Genomic DNA, 24,580 nt, shown 5'->3' with positions numbered 1-24,580 from the left:
CAGTTTCAAATTAGAACTGTTATGTGGCTTACCAATTCTTAAAATATTAAAACATTAAACAAAGTATCTGCCTGTTATATAAATATCATAATTCAACTTTCTATAATAGGTACTCAGGATCTACAGTACTTCATGGACTGCATTATTATTTATTATAGTAATGGAAGTGTTCAATTTATTTGTGCTTTTTGACCACTCATATTATGAAACAAGTATTATTAATCTACTTAGTGAAGAATTTTTCAAACTAAAAAACATCCATCCTATATTTTCTTTTTTTTTTTTTTGTTTACTTCTGAGAGAGACAGAGACAGAGCATGAGCATGCGCAGGGAAGGGGCAGAGACAGACGGAGACACAGAATTCAAAGCAGGTTCCAGGCTCTGAGCTGTGGGCACAAAGCCTGATGTGGGGCTTGAACTCATGAGCCATGAGATCATGACCTGAGCTGAAGTCAGATGCTTAACCGACTGAGCTACCCAGGCACTCCAATCCTGTATCTTCATAATGTTATTCATATTCACAATGCAGAGCACTGGTATACCATATGCTTTGAACAAAACTATTTGTTCAAAGTAAATGGGTAGGCAATATATATTAACATGTAAAGGTTCCACAAAGCCCTACTTAATAAAGCATCTGGTAACTTTGTTTAATTCAGTATTACTAAAGGCATTTTATCACTATAATCCAGAGGAAACAGTATTTCTTAGAATGTACATCTGATCCTTGAACACACTTATTTGATTTGGATTTTTTTCAATAAATATGTATTTCATATTATGATTGAAAAATAAGGTAGAAGTCACCCAGTGACTCAGAAGGGAAGGCAAAGGAAAGATGCAGAGAAGCCTGGAATAGCAGGGCTCTTGCCTGCTCCTGACATTCCTCACCCCATTTACTATCTATGGGGAAGCTAGGTTCACTGAGGTCTTGAACTGGGAGGTGCAAAGGAACCAGCTCTGGGGAAAGAGTCTTGCTGAAGTGGTGGAGCATGGCCAGTCACTGGCCAGAATTGGCCAAGGATCACAGAATAACCTGCCTTCCACCCTCACCCCCTCCCAGGGTAACAGGTCCAGAACATTAGGGACAAGAACACCAAGCAGGAGCCTGAGACTTAGAGTGGACAGCAATGATGGTGCTGTCCGTGGTGCTGAAAGCTCTCCAAAGTGGGGAACCAATACCTCCAGGGAATGGCAGCTCACCACCTCCCAGCATCTCCTGTAAGCAGAAGCTGCGTTAGAACCTCATAAAGGGGTTCTGATGGAGCTCGCAACCTAGAGAGACAGGTAAAGGTGCTCTGCCTTCTCTCAGATTCCATGTGTAAAAAGATTTCCCACTTTCCTGAGTACAGGAGCAAGGAACAAGTGTCACTCTAGGATTCAGCTTTGTTAACTTGGGGTTGGACAAGTAGAGGTGTTGCCCTGTTCTATTACTGTACATAGATAGGTTTCTGAAGAGTCAAAAAAATACATGTGTATTTTTGACTGGGGTCGGGGGGCTGGCATGCCTAAACCACCACCCCCTCCACTGTTCAGGGGTTAATTGTCCTTTGGAAAATGATGTACTAGAACGTCATGAATTTAGGCATAGGGCTAGTGATTTATTTTTCAAATTTTATTTCAATTTTCTCCTTTAGTGTAGAATAGAAAAATGTCTCAATAAAAATACAGCTTATAGGAATTGTACGTAGGTTATAAAGAAATAGCCAAAAGAAAATTATGAAGTCTAATGAAGGTCAAAATATAACCCAAAATTAATCTATAAGTTAAATGCAGTCATAATTAAAATTTAATTATAATTTTTTAGAGCATATGGTAAAGTGATCTCAAAATAATATATAAGAAAACATGTAAGACCAACAATACCTATTTTTAAAAAATCAATAAATCAGAACATTTCTCTTACCAATTCTAAAACTCTAGTCAAAATATAAAACAAAACATAACAAACAGTGTGGTACTGGCATGGAAATTATCAAATAGATCAATGGAAAAGAAAAGAAAGCATTAAAACATATCAATGAATATATCAGAACAAGACATGGCACAAAATAAGCTTTCAAGTATATAATGAATAAAAGAATTGAAGGCATATAACAGAAAAGGCCATTTAAAATCTTTAGGGAAAGAAGGAGTACTCATTAACTAGATTGGAATAACTGGCTATTGAATATGCAAAAAATTTATATCTCTACCTCCTACTTACAACAAAAATGAGGGGCGCCTGGGATGGCTCAGTCAGTTAAGCATTTGACTCCTGACTCCAGCTCAGGGCATGATCTCATGGTTCCTAATTTTAAGTCCTGCATCAGGCTCTGTCTAGCCTGACAGCATGGAGTCTGCTTGGGATTTTCTTTCTCTTTCTCTCTCTCTCTGACCTTCTCCTCTCACACTTTCAATCTCTCTCTCAAAATAAATAAATAAACTTAAGAAAAGTAAATTCCAGGGGCAAGGATTTCTGAAACAACCAAAGTAAGGACCTCCAAAAATCCACCCCTCCATAAGTGAATGAGAACACGGGTAAAAATGGTCAGAATCAACCTTTTTAGAACCCTGGAACTACATTTTGCAACAATAAGAAATATGGCTGAACCTTATAGAACCAGTAAACTCTGTGGTATTTCTACTTGCCATAAGTACATCCCCTCTGTGCAACTTTGCAGAAGCCTTGAAAATCAACAGCATCACAAATATAGTATCTGTGAAAAACAAAAGCAGAGCAGCAACTGGAGGGGGCAGAACAATTTGGCACTCCTGAAAACCCCCACTCCAGTGAACTGTCACTATCTGACATATCTGGATATTTGCTGCATTTCCAGGGTTTGCATTTATCTGACTTGACTCAGAAATTGCTTTGTACAGCCTTATACCCAGGGCATTTGTTGAAAACCACTGGTGGCAACATTGCAACTGCATGCAGCAGCCTTGCCAGCTGGGGTTAACAAGAAGTTGACAAAAAAACTTGAAAAAGGAAAAACTGGGAAATGAGAGATTCACAAGGTCTTTGAAAAGCTCCAATATATTCCTGAGAATCTAGAAGACCAGGCACATGTGCAGGAATGTGTTGATACCAGGAAAAGACGTAAGGAGGACCTCATCTCTCATCTCTGGCCAACCCTGAGGCATTGTACAAGTAGGAATTAAAGGCTAAGGCCTTGGGGATGCCTGGCCGACTCAGTTGGTAGAGTATGCGACTCTTGATCTCAGGGTCATGAGTTTGAGCCCCACTTTGGGTGTATAGATTACTTAAATAAATTTAAAAAATAAAAAATAAAGGCTAACTTAGCCTTGTACACTACCTGCTTAAACACTGAAGACATGCTCCAATATACACATACATAGTCACTTAGCAAAGGCTGGGACACTTAGGGCCAGGCATTTTAAAAAATCTCTATCCTGGGCACCTGGGTGGCTCAGCTGGTTGAGTGTCTGACTTTGGCTCACATGATCCCACGGTCCATGGGTTTGAGCCCCAGGTCGGGCTCTGTGCTGATAGCTCAGGGCCTGGAACCTGCTTCAGATTTTGTGTCTCCCTCTCTCTCCACCCCTCCCCCACTTGTGTTCTCTCTCTCTCTCTCTCTCTCTCTCTCAAAAATAAACATTAAAAAAAAATTAAAGTAAAATAAAAAATCTCTATCCAATAATTAGTTACCACTAAACTACCTGAGCTAGAAGCTTCAGTGGCTGCACAAAGATCACAGACTTTTCAGAATTCATCTAAGAAACTCATTAAACAAACAGCAAAAATAACAAGCTCTGGAGAGAGTACAATATTATCGTAACAACAATAAAAACTACAAGACATGCAAGAAAACAGGACGTGATGTCTCATATTCAGGAAACACAGCATTCAATAGAAACCGTCCATGAGGAAGCACAAATGTTGAACTTATATGACTAAATAAGCTATTGTAAATATATCCAGTGAATTAAAGGAAACCATATCGGGCCACCTGGGTGGCTCAGTCGGTTAAGCGTCCGACTTCGGCTCAGGTCACGATCTCGCGGTCCGTGAGTTCGAGCCCTGCATCGGGCTCTGTGCTGACTGCTCAGAGCCTGGAGCCTGTTTCAGATTCTGTGTCTCCCTCTCTCTCTCTGACCCTCCCCCGTTCATGCTCTGTCTCTCTCTGTCTCAAAAATAAATAAATGTTAAAAAAAAAAATTTAAAGGAAACCATATCTAAAGATTTAAAGACAAGTATGGGAAGGTACGAGAATGATGCCTCACCAAATGATATCAATAAGGAGATACAAATGACAAAGTATGAACCAAATAGAAATTCTGGAGTTAACAAAGTACAATAGATATCTGAAATGAAAAATTCACTAGAAGGACTTCACAGCAGTCTGAAGGAATTGAAAGAAAAAATAATGAAAAGCAAGTAGAGCCTCAAAGACCTATGGGACATCACCAAACATATTAACATGGAATTCCCAAAAGGAAAGGAGAGAAAAAGGAGATACTTGAATGTTTAACACAATAATGCCCCAAACTTCCAAAGTTTGATGAAAAACATTAATCTGCAGATCCAAGGAGTTTCACAAACTCCAAGAAGACACACTAAAAGATGTAAACACCTAAATACATCATAGTCAAACTGGCAAAAGCCAAATGCAAAGAAAATGTTACAAGTAGCAAGAAGGCAGCTCAAGAGTTACACAGGATCCTTAATGAGATTAACATCCAATTTCGTATCAGAAACCATGGAGACATGAAGACAGTGGATAACATTGTAAAAGTGCTAAAATAAAAAGACTGCCAAACAAGAATTCAACATCTGGCAAATCTATGCACACAAACACCAAGGAGAAATTAAGTCATTCCTATTCCTAGGCAAACAAAAATTTAGAGAATTTGCTGATAGTAAACATTCCCTATAAGAAATACTAAAGGGAATCCTTCAAGCTTAAATGAAAAACTAGTAGAGAGGAATGTAAATCCACACAAAGAAATAAAGAGCACTGGTAAAGGTAATTATATAAATAAAATGACAGCTTAACATTACTTCTGATTGCAGTCTTTTCTTCTATTTAATTAAAAAATTCACACAGCAATAATTACTGTGCTGACAGGCAGGTAATGTGTAATGATGTAATTTGCATTACTATAATAGTACAAAGAAGTGGAGAGGGAATAGAGAGGTAAGTCAGAACACAGTTTTTGCATGCTGCTAAAATTAAATATTGGAACCCTACTATTAATTTGAACTAAACTATTTTAATAGAAGATAGTAACTGTAATCCTAGGGCAAACACTCAGAAAATAATTCAGGAAAACACAGTAAAAGAACAACAAAAGGATTAAAATGGTATACTAAAAAATATCCATTTTACATAAAAGAAGGCAGTAATAGAGGGTTAATGGAATAAAAATGATAAAAGATGCAGAAAACAAAGTGTTAGATGACAATCCCACTTTATGAGTAATTACATTAATGGTAAATAGACTAAGCTCTCCTATCAAAACGCAGAGATTGGCAGAATGGATTAAAAAAAGGGCGTGATCCAACTATATACTTTGTACAATACACACATTTTAGAGTCAAAGACACAAATAGAGTGAAAGTAAACAGATGGAAATGGATATGATACCAAAAAAAAGAGACAATAAACTGACAGAAACCATTTCCAAGTACATAAAAGAGAAAGAACATAAATGATATATATAAATTTACATACTAAATTATATATAAAAAGGACATGTACATTTATATATAAATATACGTATAGCCACATACACATACACACAAATACTTAAGACAGGAATACAAAATTCACAGGGTGGAAATTCCAAAAGTCTAGCGATAGATAGCAAATTCATTAGAAATCAGGCAAATGCAACTTAAAACAAAGAGAGCTTGTTTATTACCATAATACAATGGCAAAAATTTTAAAGTTTGATGGCTTTCATATTCTGTTGATCTGGTGATAGAGCAGCACAACCATTTTGGAAGGCAGTTTGGCAATACCCTTTAAAACATTATCATCTGTATTTATGTATGACCTTTGTTTCTGTCCACATACCCTAAAGAACCCCATACTGTGTATATAGAAGATATGTACAAAGATGTTCACTGAAGCAATATTCCCTACTGAAAAATCTGGAAACAATCTAATGACTAATCAACAAAGGAATGGCTAAAACTTATAGAAAGCTTCATAAAAACAACATAAAAAATTAATTACATTATAATGTATCTATATGCATGTAATCTCAAAATATTACTGTACAGAGAAAAAATTACCAAGAAATAAGTACGATATTATTAATATAAAAATTCTTACAAAATAATACTCTATATTTTAATATAGGAAAAAATCCTATATATATATGTAAAAGTATGAAAATGATCTAGAAGAATGAATGCACTCCAAACTCAGATAATAATGATCAAATTACTGGGGCGCCTGGGTGGCGCAGTCAGTTGGGCGTCCGACTTCAGCCAGGTCACGATCTCGCGGTCTGTGAGTTCGAGCCCCGCGTCGGACTCTGGGCTGACTGCTCAGAGCCTGGAGCCTGTTTCCGATTCTGTGTCTCCCTCTCTCTCTGCCCCTCCCCCGTTCATGCTCTGTCTCTCTCTGTCCCAAAAATAAATAAACGTTGAAAAAAAAAATTTAAAAAAAATGATCAAATTACTAATATTCTAATTCTTTATAAAGAATATACTAATATATGAGTTGTATAATTTTGAAAATACTTAAAATGTACACATTTTCTACTTGGAATATTGGTAATGTTCTAAGACTTTCTGGACAGTTCTTTTGTATATATTTTCCAAGCTATCAAGTACTGGTGTGTACTGTGCAGCCTCCATAAAAGGAGTATGACGACAAACAAAAAGGTACTCTTCCTCATGTGATAGAAATCAGATAATAATGACACCTTCTATATTTTAATTTTGGCAAAAGTAAAGTCAGAAAACCACACATTTAAAATAATTCTAGGGGCACCTGGCTGGCTCAGTTGGTTAAGCATCTGACTCCTGGTTTCTGCTCAGGTCGTGATCCCATGGTTCGTGAGATTGAGCCCTGCATTGAGCTCTCTGTACTGTCAGTGCAGAGCCTGCTTGGGATTCTCTCTCCTTCTCTCTCTGCCCCTACCCTCCTCGCACTCACTCTCTCAAAATTAATAAATAAACTTTATCTCTGTCTGTCCCTCCCTTGCTTGCATTCGCTCTCTCAAAACAAATAAACTTTAAATAAAATAAAATAAAATAAAATAAAATAAAATAAAATAAAATAATTCTATAGGGGTATTACTGAGAAAAAAGGTTTTAAGAGCATTATCTCTTTTTTTTTTTAATTACCTAGCACATCTAATGAAAGGAGAGGATCAAAATTTAATCTAAGTGAAGATACAGAGATTAATATATTTTTTGCTGTGCTACTGAAAAAAAACTAATATTGGAACCCTAATTTAGTAAAAGTATATACGTATGTGTGCAAATGACAAAAGTTGATATTGTATCCTAACTGAAAGAATAAAAATCTTCCAGAATAGAAGACACAGTACCATTAGTGCTTTATATTTGTTGTTTAAATTAAATGAATTTTTCAGATAATATTTAATGTTATGCTCTCAAAAATTAAATAATTTTCAGAAGAAAGATGGTAATAAAGGTCTAGGAAATAAATGCATTCCTAAGTTTGGTATAATTTTAGCTTTGTCCTCTATTATAATAAGTTTCAAAAACATATTATGCAACAATTTTTCTATTTTTAATATTTATAGATATAAATCACCATTCAATAGTAGTTCTTCCAAGTTATCAGGATTTCGAGCAAGTTGCAAGATCAAAGCAGAACCCCGAACTTTATCAGGAATATCTTCATATAGTAACTCAATGTATTCATCCATGTCATTGATGTTAGCCACTTCATCAATCTGAAAGAAAGGAAGAGGAAGTCCTCCTAAAGAACAATGATGTCCCTCAAAGCTACTGCCAAGGAATGATACTGTGTGGTCAACATATTGCCCTTTTAATGACAGACAAGTTTTCAAAGGACTCATAGTAGCCAGGAGGAAATTAGACCTTTGGGTGTTAGGACTCCAATACAAAAGTAGTTACAAACCACATGAAAATAGGATGTACATAAACGCTAAACTTGGGTCTATTAATATAAAGCATCCTAAATGTAATGCAAAATAATTTGTGTCTACTATAATAGGTTAAACAGTATTTCAAAACACACTGGATATGTTTAAATATAAGAATATTTAAAACATTTCAAAACTTATCAAAATAAATTATACCTGAAAATATGCCACTAACTTTTGACTATAAAAAACACTCATTATCTACCTTTTCTAGGTGCTTCTAAGTTCAATAAACTTTCCACATCTACTTCATGTTAGTACATGAATCATTGATGGGAAAAGGCAACAACTTACAATCAATCAGTTCTCTATTAGATCAGAATTAGGTCTTACCTCCATTCCTTCAAAAGGAGGTGGATCTTTAGGCTTGCTCGATTTTTCTTTTTTTTCTGTAAAAAGATTTTTTATTTTTAAATGAGAAGAACTAGGTGTTTAGAGTTTCTGGGTAATTTTTATATTCTGTAGCTGAGTTTATAGCTAACCTGGGAATCTTACAACTGACTAGTTTATGAAATAGTCTTTTTCCAATAAATAAAAAAATTTTTTAAATGTTCATCTATAATCTGTTATAATGAGATATCAAGGAGAGTAAATATGAATAAAATCTAGAAATAATCCCAAAGTTATGTTATGCAGCAATTTTAATTCCTCCTAGGTTAACTTTTTGGGAGGTAAATAGCCAGACTTGCCAACAAGAAGCAAAAGAGTCCCCTCCTGATTCACATTTAAGGTGGGAATAGGGAAATCAATAAAGCAAAGATACATTAATGAGTTGAATATTAGAAAAAACAAATGAAAAAAATCACTTACAGTAATGAATTACATAAATAAGTATTACTGTTTTGTTTCAATCACTTCTGGGGGGCAATGTTGCTGGTTGTGAAATAGTGAATTCCAAGTAAAAAAAGTTAAAAAGAAAAATGGAAATTTTTTTAGTAAGTATGTATTTAACATGGTAACAGCACTTCTTACATCTCCAAACATTAGTATCTATACGAACAGACTGATTCAAATGGATTTATCCATGTATGTTGACATGAAAATTTCCTCATATTCATCTAATTTCTGGGGAAGAAGGTGAGATGACTGATCTACCTTGAAAACTCGCAAGGCTTTATTAAGATATTAATATAAATGCATTTGGAATTATATTAATTAGGCATTAGGAAAGATCAATTTTCACTATATTGTACTCAAACTAAGTACATACACACCTTACAAGAGTATGGGATTTACTTTGCTCACTTTGAACTTATTTAACTTATTGAAGAAGTTCTCTCTCATCATTTACAGGGATCTTAATAGGAATAGTCTATCATGAAACATTTAATAAAAGTGTTTCTTGATAAAATTTTCCTTATAACACTAATTATTAAGAATTAATAATTATACATTGAGTGCCAGTTATGTAACTGGATACAAGTTCCAACTGCTTATTTTTGCTTTTAAATAGATATATTCACAATCACTTAATTCATTCAGAAATATATATTGATCATATAATATATGTTAGATAATATATTCAGGATTAACTAATAAAAGTGATATTAGAAAAAAGGCATTTTATTTGCTGTGGTTGGAGAGAAAAGACTGAGTAATTCAAAAAAAGTCAAAACAAATTTTCTCTCATTTTTTTCTACTCAGTATAATCGAAACATAAGCATTTATAAAGTTTTTCAAAGGTACCATATTTTAGAACTCACCAATGATGAAAGAAAGATATGTAAACCTAATCAATACCATGAAGTGGAATAACTAACTATTCAATAATCTGAGATGACTTTCCATCAAAATGTGTTATTTCGTTTCATATTTGGTTTAGATTATTTGATGATATTCTCTAAAAATAATCAATTCCTTAGCTCTAATATTTTAATGACTTGGTTCCTTATGAAGAAATTGAAGGTAGAAGAATGGCAACAACGCAGACAATAAGGAATAAAAAAGTAATATTTTCTTAAGAAAGATTCATAAAACTTTTATCTTTAGGATAGTCTAAAGCATATGACATATTTTAACATTCAAATACTTAGTAATCTATTCAAATTATAAATTAATAAGAAATTTAAAAAATATAAATCTGGTTGGGTTAGAGAAAATAGGGTTTTTTTGCCCCAAATTCTCTCCTTTTATTATTCTAGAATATGACAGACATTTGAGTTCGTTCCTTATTTCAGCACAAATGTACACATACAAACATACACACATGCCACAGTATGAAATAGAAACAGATCATTTTTTGTGGAAGCATCTAATACAGAGCCTGGCATGGAGAAAACTACTAGGTTTATTCTTTCATTCGTTTACTTATGCACAGCACTGGCAAAACAAAATAAAACAATAACAACAACAAAAAACACCACCAAATATCAAAAGCACAAACTATAGAAACAGCTCTGGTTATACATTAAAAAGTGAGGAATTCTACTTACCTTTTCCTGGCAATGAATCACGGCGATTCTGTAGATAGTACAACAGCTGTTCTACCTCATTTAGTTTTGAGGGATGGATAAGTTTACATTCTTCAACCACCTTCCGGGCCAGGGAAGTTATATCCGTGTTGGCATTGAGACTCTTAAGACGAATGCTGTGAGCACATCAGAAATTTTTCAACTCAGGTATTATAAAAGTAAGTGATAACTTAAACAATACTTCTTATAAATAGTTCACAAAGCACTGAAAGGTACCTGACATAGACTCTTTTAGTAAAATAAAGTATTAGATACGATTAGGCTTAGAAAAATGCAAAGAAATGATTTCTTTGAACTGAACAAATGAGATAACAAAAAGAACATAAAATCTGTATCTGACTCTTCTAGGGAGGACAGCATATTCAGAAATCTTGTTTTAAAATAATCTTTCTAGGGGGCGCATGTGTGGCTCAGTTGGTTAAGCATCCGACTCGATTTTCTCTTAGGTCGTGATCTCACGGTTGGTGTGCACTGGCAGTGCAGCACCTGGTTGGGATTCTCTCTCTCTCCCTCTCTCTGTGCCCTGCCTCACTCACTTTCTCTCTCTTTCTCAAAAGTAAACTTCAAACAAACAAATACATGTTAAAGAACTAAGAACTAAATCTTTTGCCTGAAATGTGGATATCTGAGGTTCTAAAAGCAAAGACTGATCTGCTAGCTTTTCTTTGGAAGTCAAATTAATAAGATCTCAAGGGGTGCCTGGGTGGCTCAGTCAGTTAAGCGTCTGACTTCAGCTCAGGTCATGATCTCAACACAGTTCATGTGTTCAAGCCCTACAATGGGCTCTGTGCTGACAGCTCGGAGCCTGGAGCTTGCTTCGGATTCTGTGTCTCCCTCTCTCTCCGCCTCTCCCCTGTTGATGCTCTGTCTCTCTCTCAAAAATAAGTAAGCATTGGGGCGCCTGGGTGGCTCAGTCGGTTGAGCGTCTGACTTCGGCTCAGGTCACGATCTCATGGTCCGTGAGTTTGAGCCCCGCGTCGGGCTCTGGGCTGACAGCTTGGAGCTTGGAGCCTGTTTCGGATTCTGTGTCTCCCTCTCTCTCTGCCCCTCCCCCGTTCATGCTCTGTCTCTCTCTGTCTCAAAAATAAATAAACATTAAAAAAAATAATAAGTAAGCATTAAAAAAAATTTTTTTTAATCAATAAACATGAAAAAAAAGAAGACCTAAAGAGATTTTCACATGCTCCCAAAATGTATAAAACTCAGGCAGTAATCACAACACATTAATGGAAGAGAGAACGTGTAAGAGGACACATAAGTATGTATGTGTGCATATATGTATTTTTCTTCAATTTAGTGAATTATCCAAAGACTTAGTTCTTTTAATTTTTTTTTGATGTTTATTTATTTGAGGCAGGGGGAGGGTGTGGAGGGGTGGGCAGAGAGAGAAGGAGACACAGAATCCGAAGCAGGCTCAGGCTCCGAGCTGCCAGCACAGAGCCCTATGCGGGGTTCAAACCCACGAACCGCGAGATCATGACCTAAGCCAAAGTCAGACACTCAGCTGACTGAGACACCCAGGTGCCCCAAGGACTTAGTCATTTCAATGAATTGTATGTGTAATTTAGTTTCCTAACACAAAAAAAGAAGACAGATTAGGGATCTTACTAAGATACTAGGCAGCTTTTCTTTTCAGGGTGCTATACACCAAAGTTTCTCAATTACAGCGCTATTAAAATTTGAAGCCAAACCATTCTTTGACCTTGTGCATTTTAGGATGTTTAACAGCACCCTGGCCTCTATCCACTAGATTGTCAATAGGATCCCTCCAGTTACAACCCCCAAAACTGTTTCCAGGCATTACCAAATGTTCTCTGGGGGAAAAACATCACAACCAGTTGAGAACCACTGCTATATATTTAAAATACAGTGCTTTGGGAGCGCCTGTGTGGCTCAGTCAGTTGAGTGTCCAATTTTGGCTCAGGTCATGGTCTGGCAGTTCGTGAGTGCAAGCCCCATGTCGGGCTCTGTGCTAACAGCTCAGAGCCCGGAGCCTACTCCGGATTGTGAGTCTCCCTCTGCCCCTCCCTGCTCACACTCTCTCAAAAAAAAAAAAAAAAAAAACATTAAAAAAAATTAAATACAGTACTTTTCAGGGTGCTATATCACCAAAACATACTAACACTCTTTTAAACTAGTTAAAATCTTCTTACTTAGCTCCCAAATCAACTTTTTTTTTTTTTTTTTTTTTTTTTTACGGAAGGAGAAGAAGATTGGGAGAGAACACTAGGCCATCTCCGACCTTCTCTACTTCCACAATACTATGAAAGGAGGTCAAGACAATCACCAGCACAACTATAGAATAATGAAAAAGGCCAGTTCCCAAGGGGCTCCTGAAAGTATTATAAAAGTAGGAAGGAAAGTGTAGGATGTCAAGAGATGTAATCCCAATTCACTAAGTCAGAAAATTGAGTCATTACATTACCAACATCTTTCACAGGGCTAGACTTTGAAGGGATGAATTCAAAGTACATGCCCCACTTGGGAATTCTGGAACGCATACTATCTTCTACAACTCCAGGGGAAAAAGAATAATACAGACAGGATCCCCTAAAATAGAAATTTCTTAAATTAAGGTAAAAAGTCTCATATAAACCTCTTTTATTTCTGATTTCACAAGTTGTAGTAGTTTATACTCTATTATATGCATTCACTAAATGGGATAAATTAGAAATGATATTTTTCAGCAACTTTCCACTATGCTTAGGTAAACATGATCTTCTCTGGAATAAATATACTCTGTATTTATAGTTTACTATGGTCCCTGCTTCACTAAGATGAAGTATGCCTAGAAGAAGGCAGAACCATTTGTAATCTATGCTGATTTAAATAACGTCAGATTTCTACACAGTTTATATAAAATTCACCACTTTCAAACTACGCACCAATGAAGAAAACTTACATCTTTTGGCATTCCTTTCGTTCTCCCAACATGGGATCACCCATCTCTCCAAGAATAGTAGCTTCCACTTCATATTGAACAATGAGTGCTTTTTCTGATGGATGTACATCAATATTTCCTCCTTTAACTTTCCTATAATATAAAATAAAAACAGACATAGGTAGATTAAAAACTCACAAAATGTCCATGCTTTTTATCTAGTTTTTAGTTCTAAAGGCATGTGGGTCGGATTAACATACACATTTAAATTAGATTTACTTTTGACTTAGACCAAAAAATAACTATTTTTCTCCAACTCTGTAAACTCTGTACTATACATATTTCTTGATCTTGCAGAAAGTACCTTAATAAATAGCTATACCTGGGAAAAAATACATTTACACAAAGAATCATGCTTATATAAAATTTGCAAGTGAATAAAACAAGATGTTTTGGAGAGAAGAACCTCAAACAAAAATCAGTAATTCAAAAATAAAGATAGCTGCTCCGAAATTTGTATTAAAAAAAAAAAAACTGCCTAACAATTAGCCCATTAACTGGCTCACAGAATGACACAAAATTATCTAAACCACAATATTTATTATCTATCACTTTACGTAAATATATACACTGCAGCATTAGTACCTAATCTTCAAAACACACTCAAATTACAAAACAAAAAAACATTAAGAGGTTATGTTTTACAGTCCTGCATCTTCAAATTATAATGTCACTAGTAGTTTCCATAGAATGTTTCTATATACCTCATCCCCCAAGCTTCTAAAGTTATACAATGAATCTTTAGTTATAGTAAACCAATGACAAATTAATCACTACTTGTCACTTGGCCACATTAGAAGGTGATAAAACAAGTGATATTAGAAGAGATTAAGCAACGAGAACAAAAAAAATTCTCACTATAGTCAAAGTTGGCTAGTAGGATATTTTAGCCTGACAAGAAGGAACAGAAATATGACAATATCTTAAATTAAAATTCCAATGATTAGACACTCAATGCTCTTTCTTTAGTTAGAAATTAATGCCCTATTATGCATATTCTCAATGTAAGTTTTAAAATGATCTTTTCATCAGAATTATTTATGAAATATGGAATCTGTACTGGGACCATGACTAAAAGTCAAGTATAGAGATAGGGTAGGAAATCAAATACAATGCTGGAGTCTAGGTAGGTCAGCAACTACACTGACAGTAAGATGTACAGAACAAAGCTTGTGAGGGATTAAAGCAGCTAGAAACCAGGCAGGCTGGTAAAAATAATTAGGAAATTAGATACACACACATATATTAAACAGGATGGCATAGACTCCAAAAGGCAGGATAAATGGGTACAAGCTGAGGCTAGCAATCAAAAACTAAAGGAATCACAGGAATCAAAAGAACTAAGAAGAGATAAAAAAAAAAGAAAAAAGAAAAAAAAGTTGTACTATAGCAATCACTACAGAAAGCATCTTAATTATAGAACAAACTAGTTCCGTGCTTCCTGTTAAGATGGAGAGCAATCCCAGTTGTGAATTTCCTATACAGAAGGGGGTAACCACTGTATCCAATTCAATGAAGACAATTATAAGGATAAAACACAAGTGCAATCCTAAGAGTAGTCTCCTACCACCACTTGCACAGCCGGTCTTCTATAGGTAAAGAAAAGCGTAATTGTCTTCTGGTCTGATATCATGCATTTCTCAAAGAAATCAAATTGATCAAAGAATCTCACCACTCCGTTCTTGTTTTTGTTTTTGTTTGCTTTTTTATGTGCATGTGTTTTTAAAAAGTATGTTCATTAAATTTTTTAATAGCTTCTTTATCACTAAAGCAAGTTATGTTTTTATAGGAAAAGTAGAACACAGAAATTGCAAAGAAAAAAATAAACTCAAAAACCTGGAAGAAACCAATTGTTACAATTTTAGCACATATACATTCAGGTATTTTTTTAATTCATGTATAAATACTAGAGTGGCAGCTCTAGAAGTTCTTTATAGGAGAGGCTTAATTAAGGGTAGCAATTTGGTAGGGTTGAAACTACACTGAATAGCACTTTACATAAGGGTAATACAAGTTATTAATTGCTTATATAACCTGGGGGCTGATGGAAATTATGGATAAACCCCTTGCTTGTTCTCCTTGGCATTGTGGCTGAATATATAAGATACGTATATTAAAACTAATCCCTCATTATACTGTTTAGTAACACATTTAAAACTTACTATGGGTGCCTGGGTGGCTCAGTTGGTTAAGCATCTGACTCTGGATTTGGGCTCAGGTCCTGATCTCACAGTTCATAAGACTGAGCCCCACCTCAGGCTCTGCAATGACAGCGTGGAATCTGCTTGGGATTCTGTCTCTGTCTCCCTCTCTGCCCCTCCCCCACTCTAATGCATGCATTCGCACTCCCTCTGTCAAAATAAATAAATATTAAAAAAAGAAAAAAATCTGTACAAAGAATAAAGTCACCAAGAAAAAAAGAGAGAGGACTCAAATAAAGTCATAAACAAAAGAACAAACATTTACAACTGATCACACAGAAATACAAAGGATCACAAGAAACTTAGCAATTATACACCAACAAATGTAACAACATAGAAGAAATGGGTAAAATCCTAAAAACCATACAATCTGCAAAGATCAAATCATAAAAAAACAGAAAATATGAACAGACCAATTACTAGTAAGCCACTGAATCAGTAATCAAAAATGTCCCAATAAACAAAAGTCTACACTCAACTGCTTCACTGGTTAATGCTACCAAATATTCAAAGAATTAATGACAATCATTCTCAAACTCTTCCAAAAAACAGAACAGGAGGGAATACTTGCAAACTTATTTTATGAGGTCAGCATTACCTTTACACCAAAACCAGACAAGAACACCAAAAAAAAAAAAAAAAAAAAAAAATTACAGGCTAATACCCAAAAGGAACACAGATGCAAAAATCTTCACAAAATACTAGCAAACCAACTCAAGTTTACATTAAAAGCATCACACATCATGATCAAGTGGGATTTATTTGAGGGATGCAAGGATGGTTCAATAAATGGAAATCAATCAATACGCTACATTAACAAAATGAAGTATAAAAGTCATACGATTATCTCAACAGATGCATAAAACATTTGACAATGTTCAATATCCATTTATGATAAAAACTGCCAACAAAATGAATATACAGGGAATGTACCACAACACAATAAAGGCCATATATAATAAATACACAGCTAACATCATACTCGACAGTGAAAAACTAAAAGCTTTTCCTCAAAGACCAGGAACAAGGCAAGGATGCCCACTCTTACCACTTCTATTCAACACAGTATTAGAAGCCCTAGCCAGAGTAATTTGTCAAGAAAAAGAAATAACAGGCATCCAAATCAGAAAGCAAGAAGTAAAACTGCCACTATTTGTGGATGACATGATATTATTATAGAGAAAACTCTAAAGACCCCACACACAAAAAAATTGGAGCTAATAAACTGAAGAAAGTTGCAGGTTAAAAAAAAACCAACATTAAAAATCAGTTGCATTTCCATACTCTAATAATGAACTATCTTAAGAGAAATTAAGAAAATATTCCCATTTACAATTACATCAAAAAGAATAAAATATCTAGAAATAAATTTAACCAAGAAGGTCTTTAACCAAGACCTATACCCTGAAAACTATAAGATATTGATGAAAGTGAACACAAATAAATGAAAAGATAGTCCAAGTTTATAGACTGAAAGAATTAATACCGATAAAATGTCCATATCACCCAAAGCAATCTACAAATTCAAGGCAACCCCTATCAAAATCCCAATTGCCTTTTTTCGCAGAAATTGAACAAACAATCCTAAAATTTGTATGGAGCCACAAAAGACCCTGAATAGTCAGAGCAATCTTGAGAAAGAAGAACAAAGCTAGAGGCCTCACATTTTCTGGTTTCAAAATATATTACAAAGTTACAGTAATCAAAACAGTATGGTATTTGCATAAAAAAAAGACACATATATCAACAGAATACATAGCCCAGAAATAAACTGACACATATATGGCCAATTAATTCACAACAAAGGAGCCAAGAATACACAATAGGGAAGGACAGTCTCTTCAATAAATGGCATTTAGAAAACTGGACAGCTACATGAAAAAGAATGAAACTGGACCATTATCTTACACTATATACAAAAATTAATTCAAAATGGATTAAGAGTTGAACATAAGACCTAAAACTATAAAACTCCTAGAAGAAAATAAGGACAGTAAGCTTCTCACGATAGATCTTGGCAAGTTTTTTTTGACACCAAAAGCAAAGGCAGTAAAAACAAAAATAAATAAGTGGGCCTAAGTCGAACTAAATATCTTCTTCCCAGCAAAAGAAAAAAAAAATAAAAATACAACTTATTAAGTGGGAGAATATATTTGCAATAATATGTCTGAGAATGGGTTAATACCTAAAATATACAAAGACATCACAGAGCTCAATAGAAAAAAAGAAAAAGAAAAAAAGAAAGAAAAAGGAAAAAATACCAATCTGGTTAAAAAATCAGCAGAGGATGTGAATAGGCATTTTTTTTCTAAGAAGACATACAGATGGCCAACAGGTACATGAAAAGATGCTCAATATCTCTACTCATAAATGAAATGCAAATCAAAACCACAATAAGGTATCACCTCATACCTGTTAAAATGGCTATTATCAAAAAGACAAGAAATAGACAGTGTTGGCAAGAATGTGGAGAAAAGGGAACCCTACTACACTGTTGATGGGAATGTAAATTAATGCAGCCACTATGGAAAATCGTATAGAGGTTTTTCAAAAAACTGAACACAGACCTACCATATGATCCAGCAAACCCATTTCTGAGTGTTTATCCAAAGGAACTAATTCTAAGAGATATATAGTACACACCCCCATGTTCACTGCAGTATTATTTATAACAGCCAATACAAAGAAGCAACCCAAGTGTCCATCATAAAGAAAATGTGGTGTATGTACATGTATATGTGTAAAATCTTGCCATTTGTGACAACATGGATAGACCTTGAGAGCATTATGCTATACGAAATAAGTCAGAGAGAGACAGCCAAATTCTTTATGATCTCATTTGTATGTGGAATCTAAGAACAAAACAAACCCAAACTCACAGATACACAGAACATATTGGTAGTTGCCAAAGGCAGGGGGTGGCAGCTGGGAAAACAGGTGAAGGTGGTCAAAGGCACAAATTTCCAGTGATAAAATAAATAAGTCCTGGGCACCTGGGTGACTCAGTCAGTTAAGCATCCAACTACTGATTTCAGCTCAGGTCATGATCTCATCACATCATGCTAAGCATGGAGCCTGCTTAAGATTCTCTTTCTCAGGGGCGCCTGGGTGGCTCAGTCGGTTAAGCGTATGACTTCAGCTCAGGTCACAATCTCGAGGTCTGTGAGTTCCAGCCCCGTGTCGGGCTCTGGGCTGGGGGCTCAGAGCCTGGAGCCTGCTTCCGGTGCTGTGTCTCCCTCTCTCTCTGCCCCTGCCCCATTCATGCTCTGTCTCTCTCTGTCTCAAAAATAAATAAACGTTAAAAAAAAAAAAAAGATTCTCTTTCTCTCCTCCTCTGCCCTTCTCCCCCATTTCTGAACTCTCTCTAAGATAAGATAAGGCCTGGGGATATAACGTACAGCATGGTGACAATAGTTAAATAACAAGGTATTGTACACTTGAAAATTGCTAATAGACTAAATCTTAAAAGTTCTCATCACAAGGAAAAAAAAACATTATTACTACGTGGTAATGGGTGTTAACTAGACTTATTGTGGTGATCATTTCACAAGTGTATCGTGATATACACCTGAAACTAATATAATGTTATGTCTATTACAGCTCAATAAAAGATTTCAAATCAATAACTTGATTTTACACCTTAAGGAACCAGAAAAAGAATAAACTAAACCATATGCTTGTAGAAGGTAGGAAATCATAAAGACAGAGAGATTAAACAAATACAGAATACATATGCAAAATAAAAAAAATCAAAAGTTGCTTCTTTGAAAAATTCACAAAATTGGCAAAACTTTAGTTAAGAAAAAAAGAGAGAAGAGTGAAATTACTACAGTTGGAAATTAAAATGGGATACTATTGACCTTACAGAGATAAAAAGAATACTATAAACTATTGTAAGCCAACAAATTAGATAATCTAGATGAAATGGACAAATTCCTAGAAATAAACAAACAACATAAAGTCAAAAGAAAGAGAAATTCTGAATAGACCTATATAGTAAATAAAGAAATTCAATCAGTCATCAAAAACTTCCAAACAAAGAGAAGTCCAGGATCAGATGACTTCACTGGTGATTTCTACCACAGATCCAAAGAAAAATTAACACCAATCCTTCTTAAATGCCTCTGAAAAACAGACCTCATTCTATGAGGTCAGCATTACTCTGTTACCAAAGTGAGACAAACACACCACAAAAATAGAGTATCTCTTATAAATATCTTATATAAAGAGATAGAAATCAATATCCTTCATGAATATAGATGCAAAAGTCCTCAAAATACTAACAAACACTATGCAGCAGCATATTAAAAGATTATAAGCCAAGACCAAGTAGGTTCTATTCTAGGAATGCAAAGAAGTTATACATATGAAAAACAATATAATACACCACATTAATAAGATGAAGGAAAAATGTACATGATTATTCCAATTGATACAGAAAAAGCATTTGACAAAACCTAACACCCTTTCAAATAAAAGCATTCAATAAATTAGGAATACAAGAAAAGGGCATATATGAAAAACCTACAGCTAATAATATACTCAATAGTAAAAGAATAAAAGCTTTCCTTTAAGAATAGGAATAAGTATGCCTACTTTCATCCACTTTTTTTTTAAGTTTATTTATTTATTTAGAGAGTGAAAGAGAGCATAAGCAGTGAAGGGGCACAGAGAGAGGGACAGAGAATCCCAAGCAGGCTCTGTACATGGGGCTTGATCTCACGAACTGGGAGATCATGACCTGAGCCAAAATCAAGAGGCCGACACTCAACTGATTGAACCACCCAGCGGCCCTGCTGTCATCTATTTCTATTCAACATACTACTGGAAGTTCAAGCCAGAGCACTGACATAGAAAAGAAATAAAAGCATCCATACTGGAAAAGAAGTAATACTATATCTGTAGATGACATGAGCTCATATGTTGAGAACTGCTAATCACAGTAAACTCGGCAAATTTGCAGATCACACTACAAACACACAAAAAAAATCAGTTGCATTTCTATATACTAGTAATGAAAATGCCAAAAAGGAAGTTAAAAAAACAATTCCACTTACAATCAAAAGGAATAAAATACTAACAAATTTAAGCAGAGAGGTGTAGCACTTAGTGAAACTACAAAACATTGCTGAAAGAAATTAATTAAGAATTAAATGGACAGATATCCCTTGTTCACAGGTTGATAACTTAATAGTGTTAAGATGGCAATACTTCCCAAAGTGATCTACAGATTTAATACAATCCCTATCAAAATCCCAAAAGCCTCTTTTAGGGATCCTAAAATTCATATGGAAACACAAGGGACCCTGAGTAGCCAAAACAATCCCAAAAAAGAACAAAGGTGTAAGACATACTTTCCAATTTCAAAATACACTACGAAGCTACAATAATCAAAACAGTGAAGTAGTAGCATAAAAACATACAGATCAATGGAGGAGAATGGAGTCCAGAAATAAACGCCTACATCTACCATAAATGGATTTTCAACAAAGGCAGCAAGACCTTTCACTGGGGAACGAATGATCTCTTTAACGAATGGTGCCAGGACAACTGGATATCCACACATAAAAGAATGAAATTGGACCCTTACTTTATATCACACTTTTAACTCAAGATGGAATGAAAACAAATTTGAGAGCTGAAACTACAAAACCCTTAGAAAACATAGAGGCAAATATTCATGACTTTGGATTTGGCAATGTTTTTTTAAAATTAATTTTTAAATTTTAATTCCAGTATAGCTAACAGTGTTATATTAGTTTCAGGTGTATGATATAGTGATTCAATAATTCTATACATTACTCAGCACTCTTCTATAAGTATACTCTTTAATTCCCATTACCTATTTCACCTACCTCCCCTCTGGTAGCCATCAGTTTGTTCTCTATGTTTAAGTGTTTTTCTCAATTTGTTTCTTTTCCTTTGTCATTTGTTTCTTAAATTCCACATATGAGAGAAATCATATTGTATTTGTCTTTCTCTGACTGACTTATTTCACTTAGCATTATATTCTCTAGATCCATTAGTGATGTTGCAAATGGCAAGATTTTATTCTTTATGGTGGAATATTTTATTATAGATATACCTATATAATAACATTCTATATACATACACACACATACGCAATATATCTAAATACATATACCGCCTCTCCTTTATTCATTCATCTGTCAGTGGACACTGGGGCTGCTTCTATAATTTGGCTATTATAAATAATGTCGTGATAAACATAGGGTGCATCTATCTCTTTGAATTAGTGTTTTTGTATTTTTTGGATAAACACCTAATAGTGCAATTACTGGATCTTAGGGTAGTTCTATTCCTAACTTTTTGAGGGACCTCATACTGTCTTCCACAGTGGCTAAACCAGTTTGCATTCCCAACAAAAGTGCACAAGGGTTGCTTTTTTTCCACATCCTCACCAACACCTGTTGTTTCCTGTGATTTTGATTTCAGCCATTCTAAAAGGTATGAGATGATATCTTATTGTGGTTTTGATTTGCATTTCCCTGATGATGAGTGATGAGCATCTTTTCATGTGTCTGTTGCCCATTTGTATATCTTCTTTGGAGAAATGTCTGTTCATGTCTTCTTTATATATTTTGGATACTAACCCTTTATCGGATATGTTGTTTGTAATTATGTAAATATGTAACATAATTACATATTATTTAATATTATTAAATATTACATTACATTAAATATTAATATTATTAAATATTACATAATATTTAATCTACTGAAATAAAGACAATTCAGTAGATTGTCTTTAAGCTTTGTTGATTGTTTGCTTTGCTATGCTTTTTATTTTGCTACATGCAAAAGAATGAAACTGGACCACTCTCTGACACCATACACAAATGTAAATTCAAAATGGACTAAGGACTTAAATGTGAGATATGAAACCATAAAAATCCTAGAGTTAATTACGTGGTATAAAGGGTCCAATTTCATTCTTTTATGTGTAGATATCCAGTAATTTCTCTGACATCAGCCTTAGCAACATCTTTCTAGATGTCTCCTGAGGCAAGGGAAAGAAAGAAAAAATAAACTATTAGGCAATGGTTTCCAAAATAATGGTAGCAAAAGCAAGTAAAGAAAAAATTAAACTGGACTCCATCAAATTTAAAAACTTTTGCATAAGGAAGGACACTATGATGATAATGCAAAAACAATCACAGAGTGGGGCAAAATATTTGTAAATCATTTATCTGGTAAGAGTCTAGTATCTAGAATGTATAAAGAACTCATTTCCCCAAAGAAGATAAAGGCCAAGAAGCATATGAAAAGATACTCGATGTCACACTAGTAACTAAGGAAATGCAAATAAAACCACAGAGAGTACTTCGCATCCACTGAATGGCCAGAATGTAAATAAATAAATAAATAAATAAATAAATAAATAAATAAATAAATAACAACTGTTGGTGATGTCGAAAATTGGAACTCTCATACACTGCTGATGAGAATGTAAATGGTGCAGCCACTCTGAAAAAGTTTGGTGGTTCTTCAATAAGTTAAACACACAATTAGTACATGACCCAGAAACAACTGGGTACATACCAGAGAGTGAAAAAAGGTATTCAAAGTAAAACTAGTACAGGAATGTTCAAAGCAGTTTTACTCACAGTAGCCAATAGATGGAAACAATCTAAATGTCTATCAATAGATGAATGAATAATCTACATGTGCTATATCCACACAATGAACTACCATTCAGCTATTAAATGGAATGAATTGCTGCTGAATGCTAAAATGTAGATGAATGTTGAAAACATACTGTATAAAAAAAGGGCTTTAGGGACACCTGGGTGGCTCAGTCGGTTGGGTGTCTGACTTCGGCTCAGGTCATGATCTCACAGTTCGTGAGTTCAAGCCCCATGTTGGGCTCCATGCTGACGGCTCAGAGCCTGGAGCCTGCTCCAGATTCTGTGTTTCTCTCTCTCTGCCCCCTCCCTGCTCATGCTCTGTCTCCCTCTCTCAGAAATAAACATTAAAAAAAAAAAAAAAAAAAGAGCTTTACATGAAGGCCATCCACTGATTTTGCTTATGTACTTATAGCACTCACCATAAATACAATAGTTACTTCTGATTATATATTAATTAAAGTCTGTATTCCTCACTACGTTATAGGCACATAAAGGCAGAGAAAGTATATGTCATTCATCCAATACTTTTTATCACTTGACTAAGTGACTTTTACATGGTAGAATTTCAAATAACTATTGAAGGAATGAATAAATGTCATTTACTCTTAAAATCCTTCAATGGTTCTCCACTGCTTTTACAAGTCTCAACTCTTTACTATGGTTTGTAAGTCCAGTATGATTTGGCCCATTTTTCTTTGTAACCTCATTTTTACTTCATTTAATAACTATTTAGTGAGTACTTATGATCCAGGAATTGTGCTGTGTGCTGAGGATACAATGAGAAGTAAGATATATAGTTCCTTAGCCTTCTGAAGCTTACAGACCAGCAGGAAAGACAAACAATAATAATATGGTAATAAGAGTAAGTAAAGACAAAGTATTAGGTATCATGAGAACCTAGCAGGTATATCTGACCTGGATTGTGGACTGCGGGATGAAAAAAGGGCAGCTCAGGAAAGGCTTTCTGAAAAAAGTGACATTTAAGCAAAAACAGGAAAAATAAGAGCGAGCTGGGTAAAGAATGGGGCAAGTTCCAGACAACAGGAAGGGCATTTGGAACCTTACACCAAAACACAGGAATCTAAAAGAAGTTATTTCTGTAAGGCTCAAGTATGAAATTACTGGGGGTGGGAGGGAGGCAGAGAGAGAGCTGAAAAGGTAAGTGCTCTAACTCTAAAAGCAATGGACGGGTGCTTGGCTTGCTCAGTGGGAAGAGCACA

General features: G+C 34.9%; 1 protein-coding gene across 5 annotated transcripts in view; it reads right to left on the bottom strand.

The window, feature by feature from the left end:
* Positions 1-24,580, bottom strand: part of KIFAP3 (kinesin associated protein 3) — a 173,235-nt gene that overhangs the window by 134,019 nt on the left and 14,636 nt on the right. For all 5 annotated transcript variants that reach the window (XM_053209388.1, XM_053209389.1, XM_027046391.2 and 2 more), the window contains 4 exons: positions 13,472-13,603; positions 10,531-10,685; positions 8,432-8,487; positions 7,744-7,885 (listed from right to left, as the gene is read on the bottom strand). In XM_053209388.1, coding sequence (XP_053065363.1) covers positions 7,744-7,885; positions 8,432-8,487; positions 10,531-10,685; positions 13,472-13,603 — 485 coding nt within the window. The remainder of the gene's footprint in view (positions 1-7,743; positions 7,886-8,431; positions 8,488-10,530; positions 10,686-13,471; positions 13,604-24,580) is intronic.

Source organism: Acinonyx jubatus, chromosome E4 (assembly GCF_027475565.1).
Source record: "Acinonyx jubatus isolate Ajub_Pintada_27869175 chromosome E4, VMU_Ajub_asm_v1.0, whole genome shotgun sequence".
In the NCBI taxonomy this organism is placed as follows: Eukaryota; Metazoa; Chordata; class Mammalia; order Carnivora; family Felidae; genus Acinonyx; species Acinonyx jubatus.
Note: the sequence above shows the minus strand (reverse complement) of the source record. Positions and strands in the feature narration are given on the sequence as shown.